At 41.6% G+C, this 19,940-nt stretch overlaps 1 protein-coding gene across 1 annotated transcript in view; it reads right to left on the bottom strand.

Annotated features, from left to right (window-relative positions):
• The window catches only part of VIT (vitrin), a 48,220-nt gene that overhangs the window by 21,473 nt on the left and 6,807 nt on the right, over positions 1-19,940 (bottom strand). Inside the window, exons 2-7 of the mRNA XM_051615648.1 lie at positions 12,758-12,827; positions 11,047-11,112; positions 9,882-10,038; positions 7,869-8,002; positions 3,402-3,479; positions 440-520 (exon numbers count right to left, since the gene is read on the bottom strand). Of these exons, the coding sequence (XP_051471608.1) occupies positions 440-520; positions 3,402-3,479; positions 7,869-8,002; positions 9,882-10,038; positions 11,047-11,112; positions 12,758-12,788 (547 nt within the window). The 5' untranslated portion in view covers positions 12,789-12,827. The remainder of the gene's footprint in view (positions 1-439; positions 521-3,401; positions 3,480-7,868; positions 8,003-9,881; positions 10,039-11,046; positions 11,113-12,757; positions 12,828-19,940) is intronic.

The raw sequence follows: 19,940 nt of genomic DNA on the forward strand, positions 1-19,940 counted from the left end.
TTGGCTGTGTATCTGCTGGAGCCTTTAACACAAGAGGAGGGCTCTTGAGGGCTAGCTGTTCCCAGTGCTCCTGTGGGCAGGGTGCCCATCTCCCTCACAGCATCTTCAAAGGGTTTGCAGGGCACGTGCCTTGCATAGGAAATTGCCAAGAGCTGTAACACAGGCTTTTGAAGTTCTTGATGCTGGAACTCACCCAAAATGCAGGCAGAAATTAAATTGAGAGGGTGCCTTAGATTCTCTGAATTGTCAAATGTCCTTCAAGCACTATTGCAGGCCCTCATGTAATGGGGTTGACTTGGTGGGAAAGAGGCTGTAGAGAAGAGGCTGGATGAGGAGTAAATCTGTACGTGTTAGCAGTGTCAAACTTTCCTATAACCATCTGCAGGCAGTTTAAACGGGGAGGGATGCTGTAAAAAAGCAGAGAGATCTCAATCCATACCTTGTTCTGATGCCTTCTCAGCCGCATTAGCACTATCTGCACTCTTCATAGCTTTTAGGTCTTGCTCTGGCTTTTTAGGCTCTGCAGCAAAATATAAATACATTTAAAAATACAGTTCTGAAAGAAAAGAATTTTAAGTCTCCTATTTAGAGGCTGTCGGTCCCCAGAGGAAGGCATCCTGACGACTGGCATTTGGTAGGGCAGTGTCACAGTTTGATTAAAGGAAAAGTGGTTTCATCCTGGCTCAAACCAAGACAGGCAGTCAATCTAATCAGACCTTTCTTACCAGGCAAGAAAAAGTGGTGACTGGATGCCTCTAGAGAGTAGTGACTCCATGTTTTTGTGACAAACATAGGCATTTATACTGCCCAAAAACTCCTGCCAATGTCAATAGAATTTCTGAACTGAGCAATAAATATGGGGTTTTACCGCTAATAAACCAATTCTCATAAGATTAATGCATCATGTTGTTGATTTTTCCTCCAAGTAGCAGCATGCCCTGAGAATCAGGATCATGATGTGTGCAGGGTGTTTGGGGAATAACAGCTAACATGCAATATTTCAGTCACTAATTCAAGTTCAGATGTAGTTCTTTCTTGCTTGACATTTTCAGATCATCATGGGGCCAAATCCTCAATGCCACAGACTGGCTTAGAAGGAAACGGAGATTTTTTTTGCTAGTCTTTTTTTTCTTCTAAGACCTAAAGTCATAAAAGTACTTGCAACATTTATTACAGTTCAAATACTGCTACCCTGCAAAACAGTCTATCTCTGCCTCTCTCTGAGTACTAGACGATTTTGATCTTCAGTATTTTTCTCTATCAGCCTATGTGACAAAATGATGCCAGGGTTCATGGTTTCCTAAAACTGTGTACTAATTTTTTTAAAACAACAGCTTTTGATAGTTTTTACCATCTGTGAATAGTTACAATTTTGGGAAGGTTTTTCTTACTGTGCCCAGCATTTGGGAAGCACTATAACCAGCAGCAGCATTTAAACAACTATCAGGCACTGTGAATCTCTGGCATTCCTGAGACGATGACCAAAATTGTATCTCTGACAGCTGATCATGTGTGAAGCAGGATTTTTTTGCTAATCTGGCAGCAAATGAGAGTAATCCTCAAAAGACTGCCTTTGCCTTCTACAGGTAATGTGTTTAAGTATCCAAATGTACAATGTGGTCTCAAATTTAAATAAAAAGAAAAAGGTAGTTTTTTAAACTTAAGAAATAAGTAGGAAATTCCCTATCACAAGATGACCATATTACAGAGATTTTTATCTTAGGAACAAGCTCTTTCTAGGACAGTAGATCTGAGCTGCCTGGGCTGAGGCAGCAGTGCTAAGGAGGGCTGACAGAGCAAAGGGGGCTTGGGAAAGATGGATTGTGGCCATCAGATCTCTTTGCTACCTGTGGAACAGGGCTGGGCAAAGCAAGGCAGGAGCATCCTCAAGCACTAGATTTGATATAACAGTTGCGATTTGCACATTTGACCGTCCTGTACTTTCTTTGTGTGAATGCAGAGTCTCTGTTGCTAGGATCCTAACATTCTCATGTACACAGTTTGATTCAAGAACAAAGTGAAGGAAACCACTTACATCTTTGGATTACTGCAGGGACTGCCTCCTGGTAGGTTTTTTGTGTGTCTGAGATGTGACTTGATGACACTCCATGTTCCTAAACTGATGCTCAGTTAATGTGGGTTTTAGCATTGATGAAAGATATTGCTTGCAGCCTGCTGAGCTCTACCCTGGCTGTAGTTGTCCCTGGTCTGGTGTGAGATGTTTGGGCTGATACTTCACATGTGGGTACATTTGGGAATGATGTAGTGCTAGAGATTTTTTCCTAGAAAAAGCTGAAACTTCTAAAGTACTGCCTCCCTTCAAGCAGTGCAATTTTGGGTCAGTAATTTCTGTGTACCTGGTCAGGACACATAAACCAGTCTATACCTGTTTGATTGTAAATGCAGAGGTATTGCAAACTAAGGGCATGGCTTTGAGTGGTGCATATTACTTCTGAACAACTAGAGCATTCAGATAAAACTGTGCCTGTGTGCAAGTAAAAGTCTAGAGATGAGGGAAGACCTTTGTACTTTGCTTTCACCGACCGAACAGTAATGGACAGGGAAAGAGCAGACCTCCACCTAACCTCTGTGTGGTCTTGGATGGTTACACCCACTGGCAGTTGTTTGAGTTTATGGTGAAGATACAGGACATTGTATTATCACACATCTCACAGTGGATAAGCTCAGGAAGGCTCAGGCTCAGCAAACACCAAAAGAGCTGTGTTACAGAAAGTTGTAGTGATATGAGACTTGTTTGTTTGTTTGTTTGTTTTGGATATCACACAGCTCTTACTGGGGACACAGATAAGTGTCATTTCAGTGACTGAGACACTTCATGTACACTTGAATATCAGCTACTACCTGCAATGAGGCTTGATCAAAGGCCTCTAAAAACAACTAAATTTTTTAAACTGAATTGAGTCTTACAGAGTAGGATGCCAACTAAAACAGTTGTACAGAGTATTTCCTTATCATCCTTAGCTAAAGCTGCAGTGCATTGCCATCTGTGTCATTAGTATTATATTATTATTTATTATTATATTCTCAACACTGAATATCCCAAAGGATCCCATGAATAGCATTAGGAGAAAGTCAACATGTAAAACCTCAAATGCTTCTGTATAATCAGTATGACATAATACTAAAAGGTTTAAAGCAAGGGGAAAAAAAACTACTTGGGAACAGAAGTCTGTGAAACATGGTATGATCATAAAATAGAAATTGTCTGGAATCATTTCCATACGCATAACATTAAAAAAAATACCATGAGGGATTTGGACGAGATACTAAAAGATGCATTAACTTCTAACTGAATAGTTGTATCATTGTATTACAAAACTGAGAAGCTGCAACACATAGTTGTGGATAGATGGAAGGCAAAGTCAGTCATAATTACTTGCCTGATTTAACAGCTGTGTTTTTTGAAGAAGAATATTCAAGAGTTGATGGATATGTCACACCTTTTCTTGGCTTGCCCTCTACGAAAAAATAATTAGACAGCATCACAAAATACTATAAATTTTCTTGCAACAAAACTCCCATCTAACATAGGTGTTCAGAATCAGGCCCTGCTTATTTACTGCCCAACTTATATTCTTGAAGATTTCTTTAATCTGAAGGCAGAATCTCAAAACCATGTCACTAAAAATAACAATGCCTAAATCCACCATCATTAAAAAAAAAAAAAAAGTCAGAAAACATGAAAAACATTCCTGGGAAGGATTTGAAGAGGTCGGTTAGTTTGTTCCTTTGCTCTCAAATGGTGTCATGAGTAAGGGAATGGTTCCTGAAGGACATCTGTATAACCTGTACTTAAACCCACAGCTTCCCTAGGCAGCCTTTTCTGGTGCCTAACTATGCAGTTGAGTTAAAAATCATGTTTGATGTGGGATTCATTTCATCATGCACACAGCATTCTTCTCTGACCTCGATTTTGCAACATGCCATTTCTGGCAACAATCTTTTGCAATAATAACAGTGAGAGGAGGCTATGCTGGTGTGTGGGACCATATGGTACCTATATTTAGATCTAAAATGAGGGTCCTGTCTTAGAACAATGAGGTACATTTCCCAGTTAAGCTTTAAACCACAAATCTTTTTAGTCTCACAGTAGATGAGATCTGTATTGGTACATGTGGCCATGCAACTCCATCTTTTGGTGCGAATTTTGTATTCCCAAGGCATGTTTATATCACTGGATGACAAGTGTTGCAGAGAAGCCCCATGTAAGGAAGACTGTTCTGGCCTCTAGAAGCTGGAAGCAACTTATCTGTGCAAGCTTGGACACAATGGGTGTGGGACTTCTGGACCCCTCCAGTGACTCTCTCTACAACTTGCTGTGCTGTGTTGTGTGTCTGGACCACCCCGGGTGAGACCTACCTCCACCTCCTGCAAAACCTGAGTCATGTTGATGATGCTAGATTTGCTTTCCTTTATTCCCTCAGTGGACTCTTTTAGAAGTTATGTATGACACTGCAAGTGGGTCGATTGTTACCATGGGTGATTAATCCAGAGACCAACAGCACTGAACAGAATTAGGTGCTGCAGGCTGAACAGCTCCTGGGAACTGGGGGCTATTTCACCTGTGATGGCAAACAAAGAAGGGTGTATGTGAGAGGAACTGGTCCTGAACATGGAGGGGTGGCCACAGAGCTTGGGGAGGCTTTATTTGTTGTCCATTTTCATGTCTCTAGCTCATTTGTTTTACTCCTTTCTGGAATTTCAGATGTAATGAAATACACTAGATGAAGAAGTTAGTCTGAGTTATTAACGAGGCAATGATGTAAGCAGCTATTTCATTTATCATTTATATTTATTTATAGACTCAGAGCAGCTCCACTGAAGGCAACACAGATCTGCCATAGACCAGAGCCTACAAGTTAGTATGCAAGGACAAGCTGCAAAGTTTCCTTCTTGCACAGCAGCTGGCCTAAGTGAAGAATAGCAGGTCTTCACTTCCACTTCTCTTCAAGCTAAAACCAGGATCAACAGCCAAGCAGGACTAGGGAGCTCTTCTGCCAATTTGGTAGAAAGCTAGAGAAGTTATAGCATTGCAGATGATTTCTAAATGCATTTCTTTATCCCTAGCAGAGGCAGGGTTGTGAGGTATGTGTGGTTGGTACATGGACGCAGGAGAAGCATATTAATCTGATCTTAATTTAGAATCTTTCTGTGCTAATCTGATTTTTAATGTAAACCTGAGCCCACTGCTGTGCGATTGAAGTATCTGGCATGGGGAGGCTGGCTGCTCCTGGACTCCTGGGTTTTTGATCACAGAGTGATGATCAACAGCAACTTACATCCCATATGTGATTAAGAGGTAGGTCTGACCTGAATGTGGCACTGTTCTCTGAGGCAATGGTGATATCTTTTCTACTGTCTGGGAAAAGCTGCATCTAGGTTGGAGTTTGCTTAACATATTTTAAAATGGGTTTACATGTGGTCTGAAAACCTCAGCTTCTGGCTATTGAAGTAAAAGCTTTGGGGTGGTGGCTGGTCACCCTCTCATGCTTATTCGTCACTAGCAAACCCAGAGGTTTAGGACTCTGTTTTCTTAACTCACTAGCTGCAAAACTCCCACTAAACTGAATGGACTCATTCAACTGAGTGCCAAGATGTTTCAGTGTTTAAAAGTGAAAACCAGTACATTTGCATACCTCCTGGTGTGCTGGCTGCTTTAATCCCACAGGACAGACCTCTTCCCCCACTGCCCCTAAATAATGCCACTTCATTGCCCAGGGCCCCCGAGGATTCCTCTTCTGTGCTCTTTTGTGTGGATGCTCATTCATAATTTAAACATCACAAACTCTTGGTGACAATATCGTAACTATGAATAAACTGTTGGCACATTTCCAGGGTAGAGTATTGCATCTGAGTCTGGTTTGTTGAAAGGGAATTCGGCTGGACAATAAGGGACTCAGTTAAAAATTTGAAGCTCTCCTGAAATTAATGCTGTAGGTGACTTTGTACTTTTATTGGAGAATGCTCTCTGCAGCTCTGTCTTTTTAGGACTCGTAACTGTAAAAACAACCCAACTCATCTCTTTTTGAGAGTGAGATCTGTCTGCATTCAGCCTCAGGCTGATGAGATGAGTAGCACAGCCTTCCCGGGGCTCTAGTTTTCCAAATTTCTGTCTAAAATGTCCACATTTATAGTAGGTATAGTGAGAATTTCTTCCTATTTATAAAGCATAGAATCATAGAATGGTTTGCATTGGAAGGGACCTTAAAGATCATCTAGCTACAACTCCCCTGCCATGGGCAGGGGCACTTCCCATTAGACCAGGTTTCTCAAAGATCCCTCATATAATATGAAATATATTATTCAAATTATTGGATGTATTATATTAGATTTATGCTTGACCTAGTTTATAAACTATGTACTTCTGCTGACATCAGTGAGGGCATTCACCAGGCATAAAATTGGGTGCATGAGGCACAAATCTCATCATGCCTACATATACCTAGATTTCTCATCATCTCCTCTGACATGTACTTGAAGCTTTCTCTTCTGTCTTTTTCAATGTCTTACTAATTAAGAATAAAGATTTGTTACTATAAACAAAAAATTCCAAGAGTTTTATGGGATAACACTGAGCAGCTGCTGAGGTAAAAAAGAAAACATTTCCCATTTCTATACCAAAATTACAATATGCTTTTTGTTGGGGAAAAAAACAGCAACAAGTACAAGTGGCAATTGAGCTATTCCAGGAAATTCCTGCTCATCCAAAATAAATCCTTCTCATAATGTGTTGTACCCATGGCAGAAGGCTGTAAAAAATGCACCCAAATATATTAATGCAAACTCCAGATGACAGTTTGTTTTGGTCAGTTCCTGAGACTTCCTTTGCTATCCACAAATGTTCACATGAAAATAACATTTATTTGTTTTTAGTGGTTGTTCAGTTGCTTAAACTGTTGATTTTTCCAGGAATTATGTAGTTAACTAACATTAATTGGTTGTCCCTATCCTAAACCTTCAAAAGTGTGGACCAGCAAGAACTGACTCACTTGTATGAATGCAGCTAGGTTATATTTAGAAACTATACATAAAGCAATGCCAATTAGACTCTCCTTTCACATGCATAGAATGAGTACAAGTGGGTTTAATATAATCTGAAGCTGGTATAAAGGGGATCTAATTTACCAGAAAAAAACCCAAAACTGTAAATTTTTTCAGTGAAGGCAGGTGAGTTACTTTCTATAGTATGATAAGAAAAAAGAATAAGCATTAAATTAAGGTGGATTTCCCTGCATTGAGTAGGTATCAAAACTGTTTGGCCAATGTAGATGGGGAAGATTAATAACATACTTGGGATGCACCAAGATAATTGCTTAACAGAGGGATTGTATAAATACAATATAACTGTATGTAGCCTGGGGTGGGTTGACAGAAGTCAGAAGTCATTTCAGAAGCTGCAAACTCAGGTGCAGGCTGAGGATACTTCAAATGGCCAAAATCCCTTTAATCCCCTTAGCAGCAGTACTTACCAGGGTGCAGAGCAATTGCAATAGGGAGACCTACCCCTCAATACCGAGGCTTGGATTTTATGCATCAATAGCAGGAATTAAGGTGCCCTTAGAGTCAATCCAATTGTCACCTCCCACAGTGGGCTCAGACCTGTGTTGGACTGAATCAAACAACCCCCTGGTGGGTGAATGTCTCTTTGTGGGCTATATTAGGGACCCCAGACTAAAACATGGCTTAAGTGCATTATTCATGCTAAAAGTAGGTGGATTGGCCTGTGGTTACTACACAGGTCTTTAAAATGAGAAGTCTGCTTCCTCCTCTGCCTGTTGCTGTCCAGCTGGTCGGGCAGAGGGGAGCAGCAAGGGTGGGCAGGAGGCTCTGGAGCTCCACCCTGGTACCTGACACGAGGAAGGACTCTCTCCAGCGTGGCAGTGACAGCGACCTGACCCCGTTGGAGAAGGTCCCACGGTAACCGGAATGGCCAGCAACTTTCTGAACGAGGATCTTCCCACCTGTGTTGTCGATTATACCACTGCAAAGGGAAAACATGGTGTCTGAAGTGGAAATCCCCCCAGAAAACTTAGAAACTGTTCAACAATCCTAGAGGTATAAAGCATTCACTTTTACCTTTAAACCAGGGGTTGCAGTGGAGCTGTGATGCTACTGCTAAATCTGCTGCTAAGAAATATTTGCACTTCTTTCACATACAGAAGAGCAGTTTGTTACAAACTGCTGTCGGGATCTGTTTGCTCTTCCCACTGATCTGCTGGTCCTGTGTTTAAGGTTGACCTAGTTGCACACAAGAACAAGCTACTGTGTTCATTAAAATTCCTGCCAACTTGATTGAATGACTGAAGATACAGGGTGAGGTAGTCAGTGGAGTTTTCAGGCCAACCATGTGACAGAAACACAAATCTGAAGTAAACCGCCCCCTCCCTTAACTTTTTCTTTCGTAGAAATTAAGTGTTTTCTTTTAGTTCCAGTATGTGCTATCTCCAAAACAACTAAGCCTGGTTCTGACCTCAGCCTGGAGTAAACGGAACACAATATTGCTGGAAGCTGTAGAAAACCTGGCAGGCTCCATGTGCAGTGAACATTAAATGGTGTTTGACATAAAATGCAACATGCATCTCAAGACAAACAGAAAACCTTCAGTGTATGCAGCCTGCTGTGGCAGCGTTAGGAAAGCAGGGGAACCAGGAAGCCACTGCCTGGGTCTGGCAGTAATGACACTGCAGGATAAAAGTAATGGACAGCACACAGTGGTGAAAAGTATTTTAGAGCTGTAGCTTTCTTCAATGACTGCAAGAGGCTGCTGGTAAAATAGCTGTAAGGAAAGGAAATTAACCCTCTGAGGAAATGTAACATATATGCTAACAAGGCAAACCAAGCTGGCAAATGAGGAAAACTGTAACCCTCACAGCAACAATTCAGGCAGCCAGAGTTAGAGCTTCGGGGGAAATTGCAGTCGTAACTTCCCTTTGGGACAAGCTGTGCGTGCAGAGGCAAACAATTTCCATTGTGCACTAGTATCTGAAGGAAGTATTTGTCATTTGAAAGCCTGGCAGTCACCTCCCCAGCAAGGGGCTGAGCAGGCAGAGCTGCAGCCAGGAGGTGGCGACCCTAAGCACGCTGCGCAGTGCAGAGGTGAAGTGCAAAACCCCCGAAGCCTTAACATTCGACTTTACTCAAGGCCCCAGCTGTTTCACAGAACTGGAAGCACTGCAATAGCTCAAATGACTCCAAAATTGAGTCATGTTGTCAATCAGACTTTATAGGTTCTTACTGCATTTTCAGCTGAATGCCTTTGCATCCTGCTTACAATTTTGATGTGTTTTCATTGCAAAGTTATTCTCCATTAAATTTTTATGCACACTTTTGCATGGCTAATGAAACTCTTCAAAATCTGTGCTATAAAACTGGCACTCTATATTTTCTTGTCCAGTGTGCTTTTCCATGGCAGGAAAGCACATTACTCAGCCTTTGATGTCAAGGACAATTAAATTCAAATCTGGAGAACTAAAACCAATCCCAGAAGTATGAGAGTTATGTGTATTCATTGCTAGTGATATGCCTCTTTTTTTGTGAAGCTTGATCAGTAGCAGCAGCTCCATCCCTATCTTCCACTTAAATTGTACTACTATGATAGTAATTCGCTATGCATGAATAAGAGATCTGTAAATCTCAAGGCACTTCTGAAGTTGAGAAATAGGAATACAGGGTTGGCAGCGTTTTATAAGATTGGATGCATAGCATCACACATAGTCTTTCTCACAGGTTTTCTACTAGAACAGCAGCCTGCAATCACAGCTACTAGACAGTGGGAACTTTAAAGCGTCTGAAAAGTCCAGAGCTCCCTGCACTGACATGATGATTTTGTCTGAGTGCCTTGTTCATTTAAACTCACTCACCTGTGAATTGCAGCATTGCACACACTGGAAAACGATGCATAAATGTCTGTGCCATAAACACGGTATTTTACATCTTGACATCCTGGAGGGCATTTGGCAATGAATTCTGGATTGATTATCTTCCCTGCCTTGACATCACAGTCGATCTGGGGCACATCTGTGAGTGCAAAATCTTGGTAAAGTCAGATTGAATGTTTTCATAGCTGAGTGATCTTGTGATGAAACAATGAGTAACTGAGTGACAGAGCTGCCCTCCTCTCATGCCTTAGTATCACAATGGTGTTGGGATACAAGACGTCTATGTGTTCTGCATCTAAAATATGACACATCATAACCCCCATACTGAGAGATGTTGCTGTAACTAAGGATGGATTAAAGAAGCCCGAGGATATTTCTGACCTGCAATGTTTACTTCTCTGAAGGAAATAACCATTATGACACTTTTGTTGGAGAGAGAAAGAAATGTAGTCACACGGGCTGTGTTTAACATGTGAGGAGGGGGCAGAGGAAGAGGTGGCTGTGAGTTGGGAGTGGGAAGGACTATGACCACACAAGGCAGGATGCTTCCCAGGCTTCCCGCTGTGCTCCTGTAGCTCCGTGCCATCCATAACACCAGGCTACAGCCATATCCCATTATCTTTCCCTTAATTTTTAAAACTATTTGCTGGGTACAATTTATTTTGGACAAGGGGTTTAAATGTGAGTTCACAACCTCGCAGCAGGCTTGCTTGTCAACTAAATGAGCAAAATAATCTGTGGAAAGAAATGCTTTTACAACAATGTAGCTGAAAGTTATAATCTGAGTGCACAGGAGATGCACCACATGTCTCATGCTAATCAGCTACATATCCTTTGTGTTGCAGCAGGTCCATGTCACATATTTTTGTCTCTCTTAGTGAAAACCCTAGTGCTTGCTTAGATCCTTGTGTGGTACCGAATGACCACGTTTGAGTAGTGAAGTGCACAATATCCCCTTTACACATGTTCAGAAACACACATTGAGTGATTTGATTTCAATAGAAGAATCTGTTAGTTACCATATGCTCCCATTGGCTCTGCAGACAATTGTGAGGAGTTACCAGAATATAATCTCACTTTGCACTATTTTTTTAAAAACAGACATGGCTGCTGCAAAGCAACCAACAATACTTTAGAGACCACTTACATAGTTTAGACTTCTTCATCTTCTTTGTGGCTTCCTTAGCTGCATATGTACATATAAGAAATACACCTAAAACAAAGGAAACACAGTATCAGGAAAACAGGCGACTATCAAGAGTCAGTTACCACAAGCTTCTGCGCATGAGATTTCCCAAATTGGAATCAACAGGTTAAAAAACTAAAATTTGAATGTTCTCAGCCACACCTAGGTTCTGACTGGTTGGTTAACTTGACAGTCGAGATGGCATCTACTGTGGGGCAGTTTTCTGATGGGGATTAAAGCTCAGCATTCCCTAGGGGAACTTGTTATCAAAAGATGCCATAGAGTCCATGTGGTCCAGAAAATCATTAAAGGCCCCAGTATTTCAACAAGTGGTGGAAACTCTTTGTAATTGCTGTGATAAAGGTTATCAGTGAAACTACATGCTCTGTGCATAAAGCAACTGAGACGTCAGGGAGGGAAAGGTCTTTCTTAATAGCCTGGCAGGGATGCTATCCTGTAATGGTGCGCTGTGGCATGTGACTCACTGGTGGCAGTGGGTGAGCAGCACTACAGACTGTATGAGATTCTAGTGTGTCATGTCCCAGTATTCTGTCTCAGCAAGCACAATGATATTTTTAGGTAAGTAGAATTAAGATTTGAAAAGTGATTTTTCAGTAAATAGAATTATGATTTGAAATGTGTAATAGTAAGAGACATACAGTGTCTCATGTTATGTTAAAACGTGTCACATTATATGCATGTAGCTTTCCTTGTTAGGTTTACTTGCTAAGTGCATGACATGCAAAAATCTTCATTCTCTGTGCTTATAAAATGAACACATTATTATGAGTAGTTAATAACTTCATTACAAATATCTTGACTTTCCAATTCACCTTTTCCTTCTCTGAGCTTTCAGAGGGAATGGAAAGTCTTTGTGATGTGTTAGCTGATCTTCTCTTCATTTGTGAAGTTAATCTTACTAGAATATGCAATGACAGTCTTATTTCTTTTATGCTCTTCTGCCCCTAGACTGGTTGCAGACAGTTTGCAGACTTAATCGCACCTAGAACTTGCCCAAAAGAAAAATCAGTCTCACAGTGTCTGAAGTGGCAGTGTATATATAGATGCAGTACTGGGGCCTTTTGTCACTGGTGCAGTCATGTAACCAAGACAAAACTTTAGTTAGAAAAAAAGGAGTGAACCAGTGAAAAATAAAGTGCAAAGTCCCAAATACATGCTGTGGTAGGACACGACTTAGTGTGGAGAAAGTAATTTGGTCTCTAAGTAAAGACAGAACTACGTAGATAGCTATGAATTAAAGAATGGCTTCTGTGCCAGATTGAGGATGCCAGCAAGAGGGACTGTTTCCTGGGAATACCACAGCTAAAGCAATACAGCTCTGTTAGGCTATTTGCTGTCTGGATCTCCATCAACAAGAGATGTGTAAGTAAAGTACACTAAGAAATATATTCCATTTTTCAGGCTCAGTTATGCCATCTGACATGGATTGCATGCAGCTGCTCATGTACTTAGAGATCTTGGCAAGTAATGGATATGTTTTCTAGGGCAAAGTCAGGAAGTTTGAGTAACTTGTTTGTGAAAGCTGTGCCACTGACAGCTTCATCAGTCATGGAGGTCCAAGGGAAGAGAAGAAGATGGCAGCCACTGGTCATTCAGGACAGTAGAGTAAAAACCTACAAACTACTAATTGCAGCACGTCAACTGTACTTACCAAAGAAGGTTGCAATGACTGTGGCCTTCATGGTGAGTGAAGTAGAATCTGGCTGTAACGCTAAGGAGCACTAAAAAGGAAAAGAAGAGGACATCAGGCTGCATTTGGAGGCATCACAGATGACACTGAAATGGTGGGGGAAGAGGGACTGTGCACTCTTCTTCAACCTTTCACAGTCCTCACATGTTGCATCCCTTCTCATGCTTTGTAGATTATCCCACATCCCCAGAGGGGATGGTGTTTGGGCTGTGGCACTCCCATGGACTAATTTTTTACTTCTGTCCAAGATTTGCCTCTTACCTCAGGAAACCAAGATTTCATTCCACAAACTTATTTCTGAAGCCAGTGGAAGTTGAGGGCATGATGGATATGGACATGCTTTGACAGCTGTTTAAGTTCATTTGCTGGCTTTGTAGGGCATATTCACAAGATTACATTGCCTGCACATCAAACTACATCATGTGATTTCACAAAGATACGAGGAACATAAGGACGTTGTGTACAGTATCTTGCAATTAAGCCATCATTTGTTAGCCAGATTACTAGTTTATTTCCTTTCTCTGGCTGTAGGTGTGTGTTTGCACACATGCAAGTGCGTGAGACTAAGAGGACTGTCAGAACACCTGGACAACATTTTTCACTAGGTCTGCATATGTGGTCCCTGACCTCTGCCATCACTGAAGCTCTTGACTGGGCTACAAGAACACAAACTTATCAGAGGTAAACCTTTTTCGGTCTTTCTGAGCATCTGCTCTTCTTTTTCAAGGAAGCCACATGCTTCTTGAGAGAAGGTGACTAAAATGGTATGCTAGAATAAGCTGCGTTCAGCCAGTCCTAGGCCTATATAATTTATAACCCTTTTTACATGAACCAGCTGCACCTCTGATTTTTGCTTCTGTGTTATGGTCAGAGAACTTTAAATGCCAGGACATACTAACAGTATCACTTCTTAATAGTACTATCTCTTTCCTTAGTGATTGCCCTGAAATAACCTTCTTGCTGGGCTGCTAAAACTGAAAGCAACAGAGGTTGCTCAGAAGACACCAAACTGAATCCTGCGAGTGTGGAAAGTGGCTCAACATGGTGACTGTGTCTTTCTGCAAAGCAATGGACAGTTCAGCTGGGATGACCCCAGACTGTACACACCATAGCAGCAAGAGCAGTTACATGGTAATATTCTGTAGTCACTCTTAGTTTCTGTGAAAAAACCTTGCCTATCTCCCAGAAAAAAACAACCAAACAAAAACCCAAAACAAACCCATTTTAAGCATTTATTGCAGTGTATTTCCACTGTGAAGCTGCTAAAGGAAATAGTAACAAGCTGTAGAAGAAGGCTCAGAGAACCCTAGCTCAAATGCTTTTCTTTTCACTTGCATGTCTCAACCCATCACTGTTTCAGAGGTACCAAAAAATTATCCCCCTGCAATGAGTTCTCACTTCAGGTCAATCCCAGGAAAAAGAAGAGGCAGAATAAACTTTTCAGGCCATTTGCAGAACCACCACACACCATTGAAGAATATACTGACACTGACTTAGACTTTGGAAAAGGCATCTTAATATGAGCATTCCCAAAATCTGCAGCAAATAAATTCAGCAGTGGCATCTTTATTTAAAGTCAAAATGAGCTGTAAGAATTTGTCCTGACAGTATTTGGCTCGGTGCTGAGGTATTTTCATCTCCATCTTAATTAGAATAGAAAAGTTCTGAGATGGCAAAAGATCCATGTAAAAACTAGCTTCATGGGTGGGTTGCTGTGTGCTTGCGGAGACAACCCAATACTACTTATCCTGTTTCACATAATGTATATCCACCTGTACCACCAGTGCTGTGTAAGACTTCTCATTGCTTTCTGAACACCCTGCTGTCCCCAAGCCCTGCTGTTCCCAGACTAAGGACAGTCATCCCAGTCACCTTGGGTGGCAGTACCGCAGGCTTGGCTGCAAATGCAATCTCTACACAGTCTGCTGGTGGCGTTACATTTCAATGCAACAAAAAGCAGGCTTTTCTTCCCTAAAATATGATGAATTTCTTGTAGAAGGATGCCAAGAAATCTGAAAGGAGTTAATATGTAAAGCCTGCTGGGGCAAATGAGTTAAGCAGACCCCTTAGCCTGCAATAAGAGATACTTAATCAATGAGAGAGTTAACTGAAGCATTTCCTTGATAGATTTGTTGCCATAGCTACGCACAAAAGCATCCTATGTGGACTCTGTACTCTTGCTGGTGCAGTATGTACTAGTATCCTGATGGAAATAAATTATAATAGTAAAGAAACTTTTTTTTTGCCACTATATTAATTTCTGCATTAGGCACTAGCATGCCAGGAAAAACATACAGACATCCTGTGACACAGCTCTGGTGGCAATGCTCTCAAGGGGAGGTCCTGGCCTTCAGACCTTGGGCTGTCACATGGGGGAAAGCTGAGGAGGATTTACACTGCTGACCATTAAGTATGTGGCTTAGAGGTCCCAAGCTCTCAGTTGCAGGAAGTCTGTATGCATTTATTGTATTTGAGGCAAAGGAAGTAACCTGATTTAAGCTGTATGAGATCTCCTGTACTGTGAACTAGCATGGCATCTGCTACCTCAAACTGGTAAATGGAGCAACAGCTTGGAAAAAAAACAGAGCGGTTTTTAATTTCTCTGGAAAGGAAAGGGAAAGCAGGACTCTAATCCATGCATACAACAGACTTCTTAGTCTGTATAGATCCACTGAGAGGTTTTAGGATGTTTAATCTGTAGATCATGAATGATACCTTGTTATTAAACACAAAGCTATTGTTCCTTTGTTCCTTTACCAAAGGAATAGGTGCTATTAAAACAAAACCAAAAGTTTCTACTTTGGGTTAGTCTGGAGTATGAGTTTTGCAGAGATTTCTCCTTATCAAATTTCCAGTAATGCATCATTTGCAGTCCCAGTCAGTACTGGTAACTAGTGACCATTCAGTAGTAAATCTGCTAAACTGTGTGCTGGATCTTTGTTTATCGGAGTACATTTTCTAATCTCCATCCTTCAAACTGCCATAACAGAGGTTACTCTTATGCCAGGAATGCAATTAAGTACATGTTTTACATTGTTGCTACTTAAAGCCCAACTAAGTTAAGTACAAATGTAGTAGGAAGAACCTCCTTCAGTGTTTCCAAGATCCTATTGTACCTTTCAAAATCAAATTTCTATTTGAAAGAACGTTGATCACTTTTTTCCCACCACAAATACTTGAAAGCTTGAACGGTAGGGAGGAGACAGAGTTAGCAAACTGTTCTTTCAGCATACAAAGTAAGATTTTTACAGTGACCTTTTTTTGTCAGTTTGACTTTTATAAAGATCTGAAGAGCTGCTACATGCTACAAACAGGCAGATGGTTTAAATCCATATAAATTGTCACTGTATGGCAAACTGTAACAGTTTCTGATGGAAGTGTAGATTTTAAGTTGACTTTTTGGTGTCAGGCACTGCTGGCCATTCCACGTGCAAGCTGAAATTCTTTGCTGGTGCCACATGCTTTGTCTCTGCAGGAATAAACAGTTTATTTCCTCTAACCTCCTGTGGGCCAGAAATTAATTTGTGTACTCTCTTTGTGCCACAACAACGTGTATTATTGTTCCTCTTCTCAAGGGGTTGTAATATCACAGCAGCACTGGCACCATAAAAAACAGAAGTGGACTTTGTTTGAAAGTGATCTGAGCAGGCAGCACAGAGTTAACAGCATGAGCTCTAAACACTGTGGGTTGCGTTAAGTATGTGCCCTTTATGGGAAAATGAAGTGGGCTTGGTGTAGGTGTGAGTAAACTGGTTTGGATAAACAAGAGCTGATCATCATCCTCTTCTAGAAGAAAACATTTAACATTTCTTCGTTGTTTTCTTTTGTCTCTTTTTCAAAAATTGTTTAACTCTTTCTTTATTTCGTGCTTATACTCTGTCCCCCTGGTATTGTACCTTGCTCAGCAGTACAACAGCGGTTCATTCTGGTGCACACTAGGTAATATGGCTAGTGCTTGTCACACCTGATTTAGTTTCACACCTTTCTTGTCAGAGGGAAGGAATGATGTACCCTCAGAACATTGTGCTGCTCTGAAAGTCTGTACTTAAAAAAAAAAAAAAAATCCAGGAGGCTGTTTATTTTAAAAAGGCAGGTAATAATTTCTGCTCAGCAAAGAAAAAGATAAGTTGGTAACTATATTTCATTTCTGAGGCCCAGATTGACCTGTAGGTATCCTGGGCCAGTTCACAAAAGATAAGATCCAACGTGCTATTTTGCAAGAGTGAGCTTGGGATGCTGGCTGTTACTCTTTGAGGGGTCTGAAATAGAATACATGCTTCCAGAAAACAAACAAACAAACAAACAAACAAACAAACCACAAAAAACCCCACCAAACAACAACAAAAAAACCACCACATATCGCATCGCTTTCTGCAATAAAAAAGGTGAACAAAAGCTCTCATGCTTTCTTTCATATATGGAGGACATTGCTAGGGGCTTGCTAAAATTAAAACAAGAGAAGGATAGTATCTGTATCAGCACCATCTGCAAAGATATACTTTATCATATTGAAGAGAAGGAAGGAATTGCCCACACTGTTTGTGGGAAGTGTCAATAAGAAACTCAAGTTTTCCTGTACCATTTATGTTCTTCAACCTTCTTCAGCTTTCAGAGTAGCCTCTGCTGTAATTGCAAACCCTGCATCTTGGCCAGACAGGTGGAGGCATGTGTAACTAGTACTGAGAGCCTAAAAATGCTTCTTGGAGGTGCTGCAGAGCTTCAGTGCACCATGGTGCTCTCTGCTTAGTTATGTAGCTCCTCAGAAAGAGGCTACAAGGAAACTCAGGCTTTTATGGCAGCAGGTCTATTCTCTTGTGGTGGAGGAGTTGTAAGAAGTATTGGACTTTGCACATTAGGCAATTGTGTATTTAATAAAACAAACAACCTAACCACTGCTAAATGAGTTTCTAAGCCTGGGGACAGCTTGTGCTTTTGCCTTAAAGAGTCTTTGTGTTGCATACACAGCTAGGATTAGGATTAGAGTCTGGGCTATTAATTTTGAATAATTTCCTTCACCATTTAAGAGTTAGCTACAGAATGTTCACCATCTGCCTTCTGTGGCCAGATTATCCCAGACTGCTCACTGGTGCTCCTCCACCCACTCTGCAGTGACCCCTTTGACAGCAAGGCAATGGCCACTGCAGTTTTTCCATGCTTTTTAGGCCTTTTGCTTCAGAGGTGGGTGCTGAGGGCTTGGACATGGCTCTGTTTCTTGAGCACATGCTGCTTCACACCAGACTGCTATACAGAGGTGGCTTTCAGCCCTGTTTGTTGAAGACATTCAGCTGCCTGGCTGGGCTGACTGGTGTCAGTGTGTGGTATCTGCAGGTGGGTTGGGTTGTTCAGCCTACTGGGTGGTCTGTGTGCTGCCGAAAGTGGGGGTAAACCTATTGCCCCTGCAAAAAAAACAAAAGATGAGAATTTTCCCCATGTGGCCTGAAAGGCCCTGGCTAGCCATGCCCAGCAATGTTAGATCAGAGGTGGTCGGGTTCTGGCCTCTGCTTTGAGGAGCCCCAAGACTTCAAAATGACCCTGGAGAGAGCAGAGGCTTCACCTTTTGGAGCCCCTCTACAAAGTGCTTGAAGGGATTTTTTGAGAGGGAAGGTGCCACCCCCAAGGGTACCAAGGATGCCTGTGCCCATTCTCCCCACTCTACTGAAAAACAGACCACTGTGCATCTGGGATCCTAAGAGCTGTGAAGAGGCACACAGAGTCTTGCTGTCCAAACCTGTGGTTTGGACATTGAGATGGAATCAAGAGGACTTAGGGTTCAAGGATTCTGTGACCTTTCCTCTTCCTGAACTCACTCCACTTTTCATGCCATAGTGAGCAACTGTGAAATGCGTGTTATTTCCAGGACCAAAGCCAGAGACTCTGGTTCTGCTCTGCTTCCACACAAGCAGCAAGACAGGCCCTTTCTCACTTTCTTTCTTACCCCGTGTTTGGCTTTCTTGGTTGCACTGGGGTCCTGCTTCATCACAGAGAATGGGGGATATCCCAGTCTTTTGTGTCCTGGAGCCTGAGGGTGGGGGACCACTTTGGTGATGCAGGAAACATGGGTTCAAACTCTTTGAGGTCACGGACAGCCCTGATGGAATGATCCATGTTTAAACATTCTCACCACTTGCTTCTTATTACAAAAACTTTGCTTGTTGCCACCCCATCATGTCTTAAATGGTGCCTGCTCTGATCCAGGAGGTCCCTGACTCAGAAGAGGGCTAGGGGAACTGCCAGTAGCCTGTACCTCCCATGGGGCACCTCTCAAGTCACTCTTAAGTCATTGAAGTGAGTGGTGTATGAGTGGATTCAGAGGTCTAAATTCTACCTAAGTTGCACTTTGGGCACAGAAGTATTTATTTATTTTTTAATTTCATTTTTTTTTCCCCAAGAGCTGCTTTAAGAAATGTTTATATGCAGATTTGCAAGAATAATTTAGTTCAAAATAGCTCCATTCAAGTAGGTATAATAAAGAGATGCTATACCCAGCAATTTAGAGGCAAATAAAAACACCCACACAACCCTGCACTACTCATTTTGTGTTCATGCAGTGCCCTGAAATTAAACCAACGTAAGGTTGAAGTAACAGTGACAAATTATTTCTCCACTTTCCACAGTGCTCTTTCAGAAGAAGGTAATTTATTTAAAACTACAGTGTGATTTAACTGGCCAGACCTTTCTCAGAGCCTAAATAAAACTTTTTCATCTGTCTCAGCAGGATAACCATCAATTATGCTGGTCTGACCTGCCCCTTCCAGCAAAGGAAGAGATACATTTAGAATGTGTCACCCACTCACAGAGAAAGTGTAAGTTAGACTATGCAGATGATTACTTCTATGAGGGTCATTGCACTGTATTTTCCTGGTTTCTGTTAATGTAGCATGCATTCATATTTTTTGCTTTGATTTGCAACTTTTGTGGCTCATTGGGAATCAATATAGGCTTCAACCTCTGAATCCCTGTCCAGAAAACTCCCTCTGCCCTTCTCCCCACCATAGCTCTTGTCTGCTCCTGTATCTGTCCCCCTCACTCCCAGGCTTGAGCCCATGCTCCATCTGCATGCTGGAGCTTTCTCACTCTTGCAGATAACTTCTTTCCCTTTTCTGATGTAACTGCTTCTGCTTAACATCCATCATACCCCAGCAGA

The sequence above is a fragment of the Apus apus genome, chromosome 3 (genome assembly GCF_020740795.1).
Source record: "Apus apus isolate bApuApu2 chromosome 3, bApuApu2.pri.cur, whole genome shotgun sequence".
Classification (NCBI taxonomy): Eukaryota; Metazoa; Chordata; class Aves; order Apodiformes; family Apodidae; genus Apus; species Apus apus.